Raw genomic sequence first — 11776 nt, forward strand, 5'->3', positions numbered from 1 at the left:
GAAAGACCTCAATGTGAGACAGGAGTCCATCAAAATCCTAAAGGAGAACACAGGCAGCAACCTCTTCGACCTCAGCCGCAGCAACTTCTTCCTAGAAACAGCGCCAAAGGCAAGGGAAGCAAGGGCAAAAATGAACTATTGGGACTTCATCAAGATCAAAAGCTTTTGCACAGCAAAAGAAACAGTCAACAAAACCAAAAGACAACCGACAGAATGGGAGAAGATATTTGCAAATGACATATCAAAGGGCTAGTATCCAAAATCTATAAAGAACTTATTAAACTCAATACCCAAAGAACAAATAATCCAGTCAAGAAATGGGCAGAAGACATGAACAGACATTTCTGCAAAGAAGACATCCAAATAGCCAACAGACACATGAAAAAGTGTTCATCACTAGGCATCAGGGAAATCCAAATCAAAACCTCAATGAGATACCACCTCACACCAGTCAGAATGGCTAAAATTAACAAGTCAGGAGACGATAGATGTTGGTGGGGATGCAGAGAAAGGGGAACCCTCCTACAGTGTTGGTGGGAATGCAAGCTGGTGCAGCCACTCTGGAAAACAGTATGGCCTCAAAAAGTTGAAAATAGAGCTACCCTATGACCTAGCAATTGCACTACTGGGTATTTACCTCAAAGATACAAATGTAGGGATCCAAAGGGGTACATGCACCCCAATGTTTATAGCAGCAATGTCCACAATAGCCAAACTATGGAAAGGGTCTAGATGTCCACTGACAAATGAATGGATAAAGGAGATGTGGTATATATACACAATGGAATATTACGCAGCCATTAAAAAAAAAAATGAAATCTTGCCATTTGCCACGATGTGGATGGAACTAGAGGGTATTATGCTAAGCAAAGTAAGTCAATTAGAGAACGACAAGTATCATATGATCTCACTGATATGAGGAATTTGAGAAACAAGACAGAGGATCATAGGGGAAGGGAGGGAAAAATGAAACAAGACGAAACCAGAGAGGGAGACAAACCATAAGAGACTCTTAATCTCAGGAAACAAACTGAGGGTTGCTGGAGTGGAGGGGGGTGGGAGGGATGGGGTGGCTGTGTGATGGACATTGGGGAGGATATGTACTATGGTGAGTGCTGTGAATTGTGTAAGACTGATGAATCACAGAGCTGTACCCCTGAAACAAATAATACATTATAGGTTAATAAAGAAATTTTTTTAAAAATTAAATTATTTGAGAAGTAAAAAATAAAATTTGGACTTTGTCCTTTGAATGGGATCTGTTTTGTGGAGAATGGATTTGGAGTGGGGAGAGGGGATGTGGAACTCTAGCTGCCCTAAAATTGGCACAAAGCATGTTAAATCACTGTTGGTGAGAACATGACTTGGACTTAATTTCAGCCTTCAACTCAAAAATGCACATTATCTTAGCACCCAGAACCCTGAAAGTTTTTGACATCAGTTTCTTTTCTTATTTAGAGCTAATCATTGATGGCCTATCATAAACTAGAATTTGCTGGCAACATTTGGGATCTACCGTGCACTTTCAAATCCTTGAAACTGAGGTTTAGAGCTAAGTGGTCAGTGGGACCCAGTAAGACATTTTTTATATAAGGAGCGATATGATATAAAGAACCTAGAACTGAGTAAGAAGAGTTGCTGTAAACATGCAAATCAACAATGCCACAGAAGTACACCCTTGTGGTTTGTTGGTATGTAAGCAGCTTGTTTACCGTTCGAGTCCCAGGATAGGCAGTGAGGAGGAGACTAACTGGTAAGACTGGAAGAAGGGAATATAGTGGATGACAGTAAGAGCTTTGAGCCTTTTGGAATCTGCTTTGTGAGAGGAGAGTGGGGCCTTCCTCACAGATGTGGTATTATTATTCTGTCATCAGCAGGAAGCAATTCTCACGAAACCTTTATTTTCCACACCAGTAAGCCTTGGTAGCAAGTTGAGCGGGTTTGTCTTGTGTCCATGGTTAGGAAACACAGGGCTCTTTATTTGAGCAGAATTCCTAAGAGAAAATTTTCTGTGTCAGATGACTATAGGTAAGTCTGTCTATCTGTCACATCTGTCTGAAGAAACTTTAAAATAAGTCATTGTTTGTGTTACTTGCAGGGAATTTGGGACTACTAAGGCGGTCTCTTAAATGTTTTTGTGCATCGATGCAGTATGACTTCTTAGACATGTCAGGCATCAGCAGGCCTTTTTCCTTTCTCAGTGGGACCATGTGGGACAACCTTTTATTAATCTTGTGTTTAATGGCCTGATACTGAAAAGCTTGACACCACCCCCACCCCTGCTGCTGCTGCTGCCAGTTGATACCCTCCCTGCAGAACTCTTGAAGTAGACCAGTGTCTTCCTTGCGCATTCTGCAACTGGAGAGTATGCTCTGATTGAGTTCCTACTGAAGTAGCACAGATCTCCTTTCAGTTCAGTCAAGGATATCAATAAACCCATCCCAGGGAAAAGCCATGGTATGCCTGTTACAAATCTTTTTTTTTTTTTTTAAGATTTTATTTATTTATTTGACAGAGAGATAGAGAGAGAACACAAGTAGGCAGAGGGAGAGGGAGAAGCAGGCTCCCCGCAGAGCAGGGAGCCCGATGCGGGACTCGATCCCAGGACGCTGGGATCATGACCTGAGCCGAAGGCAGCCGCTTAACCGACTGAGCCACCCAGGTGCCCTTTTTTTTTTTTTTAAGATTTTATTTATTTATTTGACAGAGCAAGAACAGGAACACAAGCAGGAAGAGTGGGAGAGGGAGAAGCAGGCTTCCCGAGGAGCAGGGAGCCCAGTGCGGGGCTCGATCCCAGGACGCTGGGATCAAGACCTGGGCCGAAGGCAGACGCTTAACGACTGAGCCACCCAGGCGCCCCCAGTTGAGAGATTTTAATAGAAGGGGCGGCTGGGGCACCTGGGTAGTGCAGTCAGTTATGCATCTGACTCTTGGTTTTGGCTCAGGTTATGATCTCAGGGCATGAGATTGAGGCCTGCATCAGAGTCCACGCTGGGTGTGGAGCCTTCTTAAGATTCTCTCTCCCTCCACCCCCCCCCCCAAAAAAAGAGAGAGATTCTAATAAAAGTTACAAAAACTCAAATCAGCTGGCTTAAGCAAAAAAGATTTACTCTCTTGTATTAACATGAAGTATCAACTGTGGTAGGGCAGTTTCAGGGTTGGAAAACAGCTGTTTAATGTCCTCAAGAACTCATTTTTTCCCCCATCTTTCACACTGCCATTCTCAGTGGCTTAGCCCCACTCAGGATGGCAAGATGGTTGCTGCAACTTCAAACTTCATATAGAGTCAGAATAAAATTCTGGGGATACAGGAGGATTATTTCATTCTATATATCTCTATCAACAAGGAAAACCTTTGTCAAGAGTACCTTAACAATTTCCTAACATCCTCTTATATCTCTTAATCACTGGCAAAAAAAGGAAACTTGGCAAAGTCTAAACTTTTGGTTCCCCTCCTTGACCCATTCCACATGGCCACATGGAAGAGGGGAGATAGTTGAACAGTAGTGAGGTTCCATATTAGACAGGAGCGAGGCAGGTGAAATAGTAGAGTCTGCTGCACTAAGTGGTTCAAGTATTTCCCAGCATCTGAAATCTGAGCACTTGTGAATAAGGGCATTAGAAATAAGTACTGTACTAAATAGTCCTAGTATATAGTGGATGCTCAAAAAATGTGGTAGATGATTGATACAGTAATACTCCAACTTTTACTGTAAGATGCAGATTTTGTTTTCCACATTAACATCTCTATGGCATCTTACATTTAATGGTATCTTGTAATTACTATCAGTGACAGCCAGTTATATGAAAACCTATTGACACGTCCTGGTGAGATTAAGAAAGGTCTAATATTCAGACTGCTGAGAGTTGGTAAAATATCACTAGTTTGCTTTAGGTATTAGTGGGGAGACATTGCAATATATGGGGCAAAGCACAGGAAATAGCTTGTGGTCTCTTGATTGACATCAGCTAGTTTGATTTCAGGTATTTGACCTTAGTGTATTTACTCCCTCACTTATTGAAGGCAATGGGTTGTGAAGGACTTGTTGACTCAGTAGGCCAGCAGTAAAGCTAGATGTGAGGAGACTAATTTTTCTTTCTCATTACATTCACAAAGCTAGGGAACCTCCCTAAGTGTGTGTTCGTGGCCCTGTCTGCTACTATATAAATAAGTTTATACTACACTTCATAGGAATCCTACAAGTGGCATTCCAAGAAATAGGAAGTTTGGGAAGCAAAATAATTCTTAAATTGGCATTTTCAACATGTGATTGTATGTAGTGCTATAAACCTTGCTAAGAGTTCTAAATGTTACATTATTTGAATACTACTCTACTCAATGTTCACAGCATTTTCTAGTATTTGAATATTCAATGTAGGCTACAGTTCTTTTAAATATTATAAATTAATTTTTTAAAGATCTGTAATGAGTAAAGAGTAGGAAAATGAATTTAAAGAATAACTTAAGATTTTGGGAATTCCTGAGAATCCAGAGAATTCCATTTCTTTGTGTGTGAATCTGTCAGGAATTCAGAAGCACTAGTGCCTGTGCCTAGAAATTTCAATTCAAGTGGGTTTTAGGATTTTTAGCAACAGTTCCATGAAGGGCCACAAGGTGGAGGTGGTGCCTCATGGAAGTAGCTGGTTTTGTCTCTAAACTATCATACTTGGCTTTTTACAGCAAGAAAGTGTTGGGGTTTTTTTGCTTTGCTGAACAATATTTCAGAAATGTCCATATACCTAGCCTATGTCTTCTAAATATTTAAGGGAGAAGTCCTACTACACAAACTTCTTGAAAACAGAAGAGGAGGAATTCACCCATCAAGCCATCTGGGACTACCATTTTCTTTGTTATTAAGTTCTTTTAAGTTCTATTTCTTTAGTAGTTAAAATACGTGTTCACATTGTCTGTTTTTACCTGAGTGACCTTTGGTAGTTTGTATCTATCAAAGAATTTGTTCATCTCATCTATGTTCTTGGTTTCATGAGCATCAAGTTGTTTATACTGTTCCCTTATTATCATTTTAATGTCTGTAGAATCTGTTGTGATGTCACCTCTTCCATTCCTGATATTAGTAATTTTGCTCCCTTTTTCCTTTGTCTGCCTAGAAGCTTTTCAATTTTGTTAATCTTTTTAAAGAACTGCCTTTTTGTGTCACTGATTTCTTTTTGTGTTGTTTTCCTTTAACTTTATTTATTCTATATTTACTTCCTTTATTTGCTTTGAGTTTATTTGCTCTTTTTTTCTAGTTTCTTAATGTAGATGCTTGGATCATTGAGACCTTCTACTTTTCTAATGTAACCTTTTAATAAATTTCCTTTTAAGCACTGCTATAGCCGTATCCTCCAAATTTTGATATGTTGTATTTTTTATTTTCATTCAATTCAGAATGTGTTTCATTAATTCTGGAAAATTCTTAGCCATTTTCTCTTTTTTTTAAGATTTTTATTTATTTATTTGACAGAGACACAGCGAGAGAGGGAACACAAGCAGGGGGAGTGGGAGAGGGAGAAGCAGGCTTCCCGCGGAGCAGGGAGCCCAATGGGGGGGCTTGATCCCAGGACCCTGGGATCATGACCTGAGCCAAAGGCAGACGCTTAACAGCTGAGCCACCCAGGAGCCCCTCAGCCATTTTCTCTTAATGTATTATCTCTCCTTTGTTATTTTTACTGTCTCTGTGGCAGTCTATTTGACACAGTTCGAACTATTACCATTTATTCCCTTATATTTTAACCACTTTTTTATTATTTTCATCTCCTATTTTTTTAATATTCTGTTTGATTTCCTCAGTTCTGTCTTTAAATTTGCTGATCTCTTTTTCAACCTTGCTTAAATCCATCTATTAATATTTAAATTTTAATGACTATCTTTCATTTCTGGAAAGTCAGTGTAGTAATTTTTTTTTATTTTTTTGTGTAGTAATTTAAAAAAATTTATCCTTTTTCATGTTAAACAGGCCATTATTTCAGTTTATGAAAAATCCATGGTATTATCCTATTTGTGTATCTGCTTGACTCTTATTTCAGGTGGATTATCTACCTTGTTTGTTTTGTAAATTTTGATTGGAACATACCTTTCTGAGATTCTTTTTCTGTCCCACCTACCCCACCCCTAAAAAAAATCTTTTCTTCCCCCCTACCCCCGTGAAATTCTTATGAGTTATCATAAGGATTGTGGAAGCTTCCCTCCAGAGAAGTGTTTTTTTGTTGTTTTGTTTTGTTTTTTGGTTGTTTTTAATGCTTCAAGAGTGTTCACTGATTGATGTCTGTTGATTGTCTTTTCCTGGGTCTTCATATGCTGAAGTAATTTGGGATTGTATCCTGAATATTTTTAATATGATATTATGAGACTCTGGGTTTTATTTAAATCTGCCAGTTTGGTGGTACTTCAAGTTCTGGTCTACATCAATATGCCTGTTCCTGTTGCTTTTCAGAGTCCTTAAATAACTGCTTCATGGGGCACCTGGGTGGCTCAGTTGGTTGAGCGTCCGACTCTTCATTTTGGTTCAGGTCATGATCTCCAGGTCGTGAGATCAAGCCCCTCGTGGGGCTCTGTACTGGGCGTGGAGCCTGCTTGAGGATTCCCTCCCTCTGCCCCCCCCCTTGGGAGTGCATGTGCATGCTCGCTCTCTTTCTCTCTCTCTCAAAATCTTTTAAAAAGACATTTAAAAGGGCACCTGGGTGGCTCAGTCATTAGGCGTCTGCCTTAGGCTTGGGTCGTGATCCCGGGGTCCTGGGATCGAGCCCGGTGTAGGGCTCCCTGCTCAGCGGGAAGCCTGCTTCTCCCTCTCCCACTCCCCCTGCTTGTGTTCCCTCTCTCACTGTCTCTCTCTCTGTCAAATAAATAAATAAAATCTTTAAAAAAAAAAGACATTTAAAGAAAATAGCTGCTTCATGCATTCTTTTTTTCTATGTTAATCACCATACATTACATCATTAGTTTTTGATGTGGTGTTCCATGATTCATTGTGTATAACACGTGCCCTCTTTAATATCCATCACCAGGCTAACCCATCCCCCCACTCCTCTTGCATTCTATCCAGGTTTTATAGCTTTGTTCAGTGGGAAAGATGGGATGGAATGTGCTTATTCCATCTTACCTAGAACCTTCCCTCCAGGGATTTTACATTTGCTTTATTTAAATAACACTAGCTCCTGACCAATTTTTATGTTAATTTGCTGAGATTTGAACCTCAACTTTCAATCCCAAACCTAAATTAGTCACACAGGCCTTAGTTTGAATTCTTAGATGAGCTGAGCCCAGCAGAAACAGACAAGAGACTGTATTTAGTAGGCAGACTTTTTCTAGTCTGTCTCTTCAACAAAAATGTTAGCTTTATGCAAGGAGTGAAGTTTTAGTCACTCAACTCCCTTTCAATGGTGGATCCAAGGGAACGTTAACATCAAATGGTCACATCAGATTTGATGGTCACATCAAATTCTTCAGGGCTATGTAGCATCTGACCCATTAGTTTTCTTCTTTTGTTTTGGCACCTGTGTATTTCCCTTATTTCCTTTAAATGTGGCTGTTCATTAAATTAATATTTTAAGTTCATATTTTCTCTATCATTTATAAGGGTTTGTAGCAGAAAGATTTTCAGATTTTCTTGATCACTGTCTTGTTGAAACAGAAGCACTTTCTATAGATTTTTTCTTTTAAGAATCAACTGAGGGGGCACCTGGGTGGCTCAGTAGTTAAGCGTCTACCTTCAGCTCAGGTCAGGATCCCAGAGTCCTGGGATCGAGCCCCGCATTGGACTCCCCGCTCTGCAGGAAGCCTGCTTCTCCCTCTCCCACTCCCCCTGCTTGTGTTCCCTCTCTCGCTGTCTCTCTCTCTGTCAAATAAAATCTTTTAAAAAATAAATAAAAATCAGGGTGCCTGGGTGGCTCAGTTGGTTAAGCTACTGCCTTCGGCTCAGGTCATGATCCTGGAGTCCCAGGATCGAGTCCCGCATCGGGCTCCCTGCTCGGCGGGGAGTCTGCTTCTCCCTCTGACCCTCCCCCCTCTCATGCTCTTTCTCTCTCTCAAATAAATAAATAAAATCTTTTAAATAAATAAATAAATAAATAAATAAAAATCAACTGATAACACATAAAAACAAAATTAGAGGCCCAAATGGGATAGTACCTCATTTATTGCTAGAATTATTGGAATTTTTTATACACACATGTACATGTAAGTATAAATGTGTCTATATATATTTTAGGCTAGAAACGATTACATTTATATTAAATCAGGATTAAAAGTCTCTAGAAAAAACTTTGGAAAAAATATTCTCAGTGCAATGAAATTAATACTGGTCTCAAATTACTACTTGCCGATGCTGTAGAAAGGACAGTTTTAATCTTTGAGAACAAAAATAAAACCACTGCTCTAAATAACTAAAGAGAATTGAGGTTTGTGTGGTTACTTTTTTTTTTTAAGATTTTACTTATTTATTTGACAGAGAGATAGCAAGAGCAGGAACACAAGCAGGGGGAGTGGGAGAGGGAGAAGCAGTCTTCCCGCGGAGCAGGGAGCCTGATGCGGGGCTCGATTCCAGGACGCTGGGATCATGACCCGAGCTGAAGGCAGACGCTTAACGACTGAGCCACCCAGGCGCCCTGTGTGGTTACTTCTTTATTTGTCGTCTGTTTGGTGTCTTAACAATGTCTCGGCATCCAGTGTAAAATTCACTAGGAGTCTCTGTTTAGTAGATGAGGAGACTTCTTTTTCCTTTCACTTGCAGTGGTTTCTCACCAGAAACACGTTCTCCCCTTCTTTCCTGCCAGGAATGAGTAGTGACAGCGATATTGAATGTGACACTGAGAACGAGGAGCAGGAAGAGCACGCCAGCATGGGAGGATTCGATGACTCTTTCATGGTGCAGCCCCCAGATGAAGGTGCAGCACCTGGTGTCCTTTTACAGAGATTAATGAAATGTCTTTTCTGCTGCTGCAGCTGCTGCTTCTTTTTCTTTTTTAATTATTGTCATTTGAGAGACAACATTCTATGGGGTAAACAATACGGTGAATACCGATAGGTATCCCGGCTGGTCAGACACCCGCGGGCTGCTGCTTGGTGGAGCAGGGCACCTGAGCATAACTTCTGGGTTGTACAGAGTTGTTTAAAATAAAAACAAAACTGAGAAGACTTTTCAACAGAGGCAGTTTGTCGCCTGCAGTGCCTAAATATTTAACTGTGTGCCCTTGTATAGAGAATGTTTGTCAATCCCTGGGGGGGGGGGGGGGGGGGGGTTCAGATGTTATTAGATGTTATTAGCCTAGCCAATAAGGTAACTTTTTAAAAGATTTTTCCTGATTTCTTAGAAATGCATTTAGTTGAGGGAAGCATCGTTTTTTAAATTTCCTCTTCCTCCCAAAATAGTTTTAGGAATAAAACTCACTGAGAGAAAGTCATTGTTAGTATTTTTGCTTGTTTTGTTTTAGGAGTACAACCTAATGATTTGGTATTATGTATACAGTGTGAAATGATGAGCACGGTAAGTTTAGCTGACATCCACCACCCATTGTCAGTATTTTATCCAGAGACGTTAATGATCAGTCTGAGCATTCCTCTGCAAGATTTCCTGGAATCACAACATTGTCAGGCTCATGCTAGTTGTCAGCTTTATAATTTTACAGATTTCCCTGATGTTCTAGTGTCTTTTTCAAAACAGAGCTAAGCATTGGATGATTTTTGAAGTATTATGACACTTTTAGTAATTTTCTCTGTTTCTGAAAGAAGCAGCCAAATTTTGGGCAAGTTATTTTGAGTGCTCATAGGTTGGTAGTGATATCTGCAGGTATAATTTAATTTGCTTTAAAATACATTTTATGTTTACAGAGTTAGTCTTCAGAGTACATACAGCTTCCTCATTTCCTCTTCCCTTCTTCAGCTGCTCCCACAGTGTCCCCAGGAGGACAAAGTTAGGCAGTGCCTTTCCTCTTCTAATTTGAGGGTATTACACATTTTACTTTTTCTCGTTTATTTTCCCTTTGTGCTTGCTTATACCTGACTCAGATCACAAATTCTTTGAAGAGACAGAGGTTTATCTACAACCCAGTACATCTTTATCGCTTAAATAATATGCTTGGTAAGATCATTTAAAGACATGGAAAAGAAAATACTGGTCCTTAAATACTATTATCTGCTTTTAAATTTTTATCTTAGATACGCATTCCAGTTTTCCTGATGGTGAACAAATAGGCCCGGAAGACCTCAGCTTTAATACTGATGGAAACAGCGGAAGGTAATTGTCAAATCAAGAGAACTGACTTGCAAGCTACTTTGACCCTGAAATTTGCTGTAGTTGGTGCTCAAATTTGTCATCAGTCAGATAATCAGATTTGGTCTTATTTTTTCATCATCTCTACCTGAAATAGTAATGCTGAAACTTAAGAAAGTAGCACAATTGTAGTATATGACATTAGTACGCAGGAAAAAATTAACAGCTTGTGAAGAATTCTGTGTAATGTAGTGAATTAACAGTGTAGTCCTCAATTAATTTAGTAAGTTAGTATATTTATAAAAGGAAGTTTGTCTACTACAGTGGAAAGGTGATTAACTGCCACGCAGTGTATGTAGAAACAGTGCATGTGCTCGGTAGCCTGCTAATCCTCAGTGCTCTTGTGTCTGTGGCTAGATGCTCAGTTGTGTTTAAATGACCACCTTTATATTTTGGGTTTTAATTATAATGTTTATAGCTTCATTAATGCCTGTAAATTAGGGAACAGAAAAATTACTTATTTGTAGATTCTGCCCTGTAGATACTTTATGTGAATAACTAAAGCAAAACTAGACTGAGTCTCCTCTTTGGAGTGTGTTGGCTGACTAAAATTAATTTATTTACCTTTTCTTGTTTGTTCAAGTGCAGGCACACTGATTATTGGCACATAATCTTTCTGTTGTATGACTTTTACAAATATAATTCTAAATGAGTGAAGTTCATGTGAATTGGTTATGTTTCCCAGTCATATGAACACATGGAAGATCATTTAAAATCACTTCTTTTTTTTTCCTACCTTTTACTAAACAACTATAGTGCAACAAGCATTTTAAAACCCTCTTTTCTCTTTTATTTTTATTAGTTGGACATTGGTTTCAGTGTCAATACATTTAAAGATTCATACATACTGCACAGTGGTTTACTTGAAACTGTGGTATAATGTTTACTTTCATACTCAATTAGCCCAAAATAATTGCCAGACTTTCCACCGTGGTCCTACATTTGTGTTTGATCTGCTATACTATTTATGAAAATTACACTGCAAGTTGATAAGACTATTGAAGAAGCATGAATATAATACACACGTGAGAGGCACCTCATCTACTTCTATTTTACTTATTTCCCATGTCTAATGTCTTGCCAAATGCTGTGATTCATGGTTTGCTTTTGTTCAAAACGGTTCGCACTTTTTGTTAATAAAATGAACTTGAGAAAATATCGTGCCTCTGCAGTTTATTAAAAGTGGGACAGGAAGCCCCCGGGTTTTTTTTCCTATTCACATTACCTGTGTATGATAGAGGCTGTTAAGCTGAGTAGACTGTTAGTAAATGCATGGGGAAATTAAGAGACTTACTTAGACTCTTGGTAATATATATGGGTACTTTATCTCCTTAAAAGTTAGTTGGAAATATTTAAGTACTATAATCATGTAAGAAGTAAAAATTTAACATTCGCTTACTAACATGCTAAGTGTTGGCATGCTGTTGTATAGTTATTAGGTGGTTTATCATGCAGTAATACTCTAAGGCATTACTGATACATTCTTTTAAGGAGACTCACCAGTTGGA

At 39.1% G+C, this 11776-nt stretch overlaps 1 protein-coding gene across 1 annotated transcript in view; it reads left to right on the forward strand.

The window, feature by feature from the left end:
* The window catches only part of TRIM37 (tripartite motif containing 37), a 156957-nt gene extending 145541 nt beyond the window's left edge, over window positions 1-11416 (forward strand). The window contains exons 23-24 of the mRNA XM_021704395.2: window positions 8773-8883; window positions 10154-11416. Coding sequence (XP_021560070.1) covers window positions 8773-8883; window positions 10154-10236 — 194 coding nt within the window. The 3' untranslated portion in view covers window positions 10237-11416. The remainder of the gene's footprint in view (window positions 1-8772; window positions 8884-10153) is intronic.
* The last annotated feature ends 360 nt before the right edge of the window (window positions 11417-11776 follow it).

The sequence above is a fragment of the Neomonachus schauinslandi genome, chromosome 15, assembly GCF_002201575.2.
Source record: "Neomonachus schauinslandi chromosome 15, ASM220157v2, whole genome shotgun sequence".
NCBI lineage: Eukaryota > Metazoa > Chordata > Mammalia > Carnivora > Phocidae > Neomonachus > Neomonachus schauinslandi.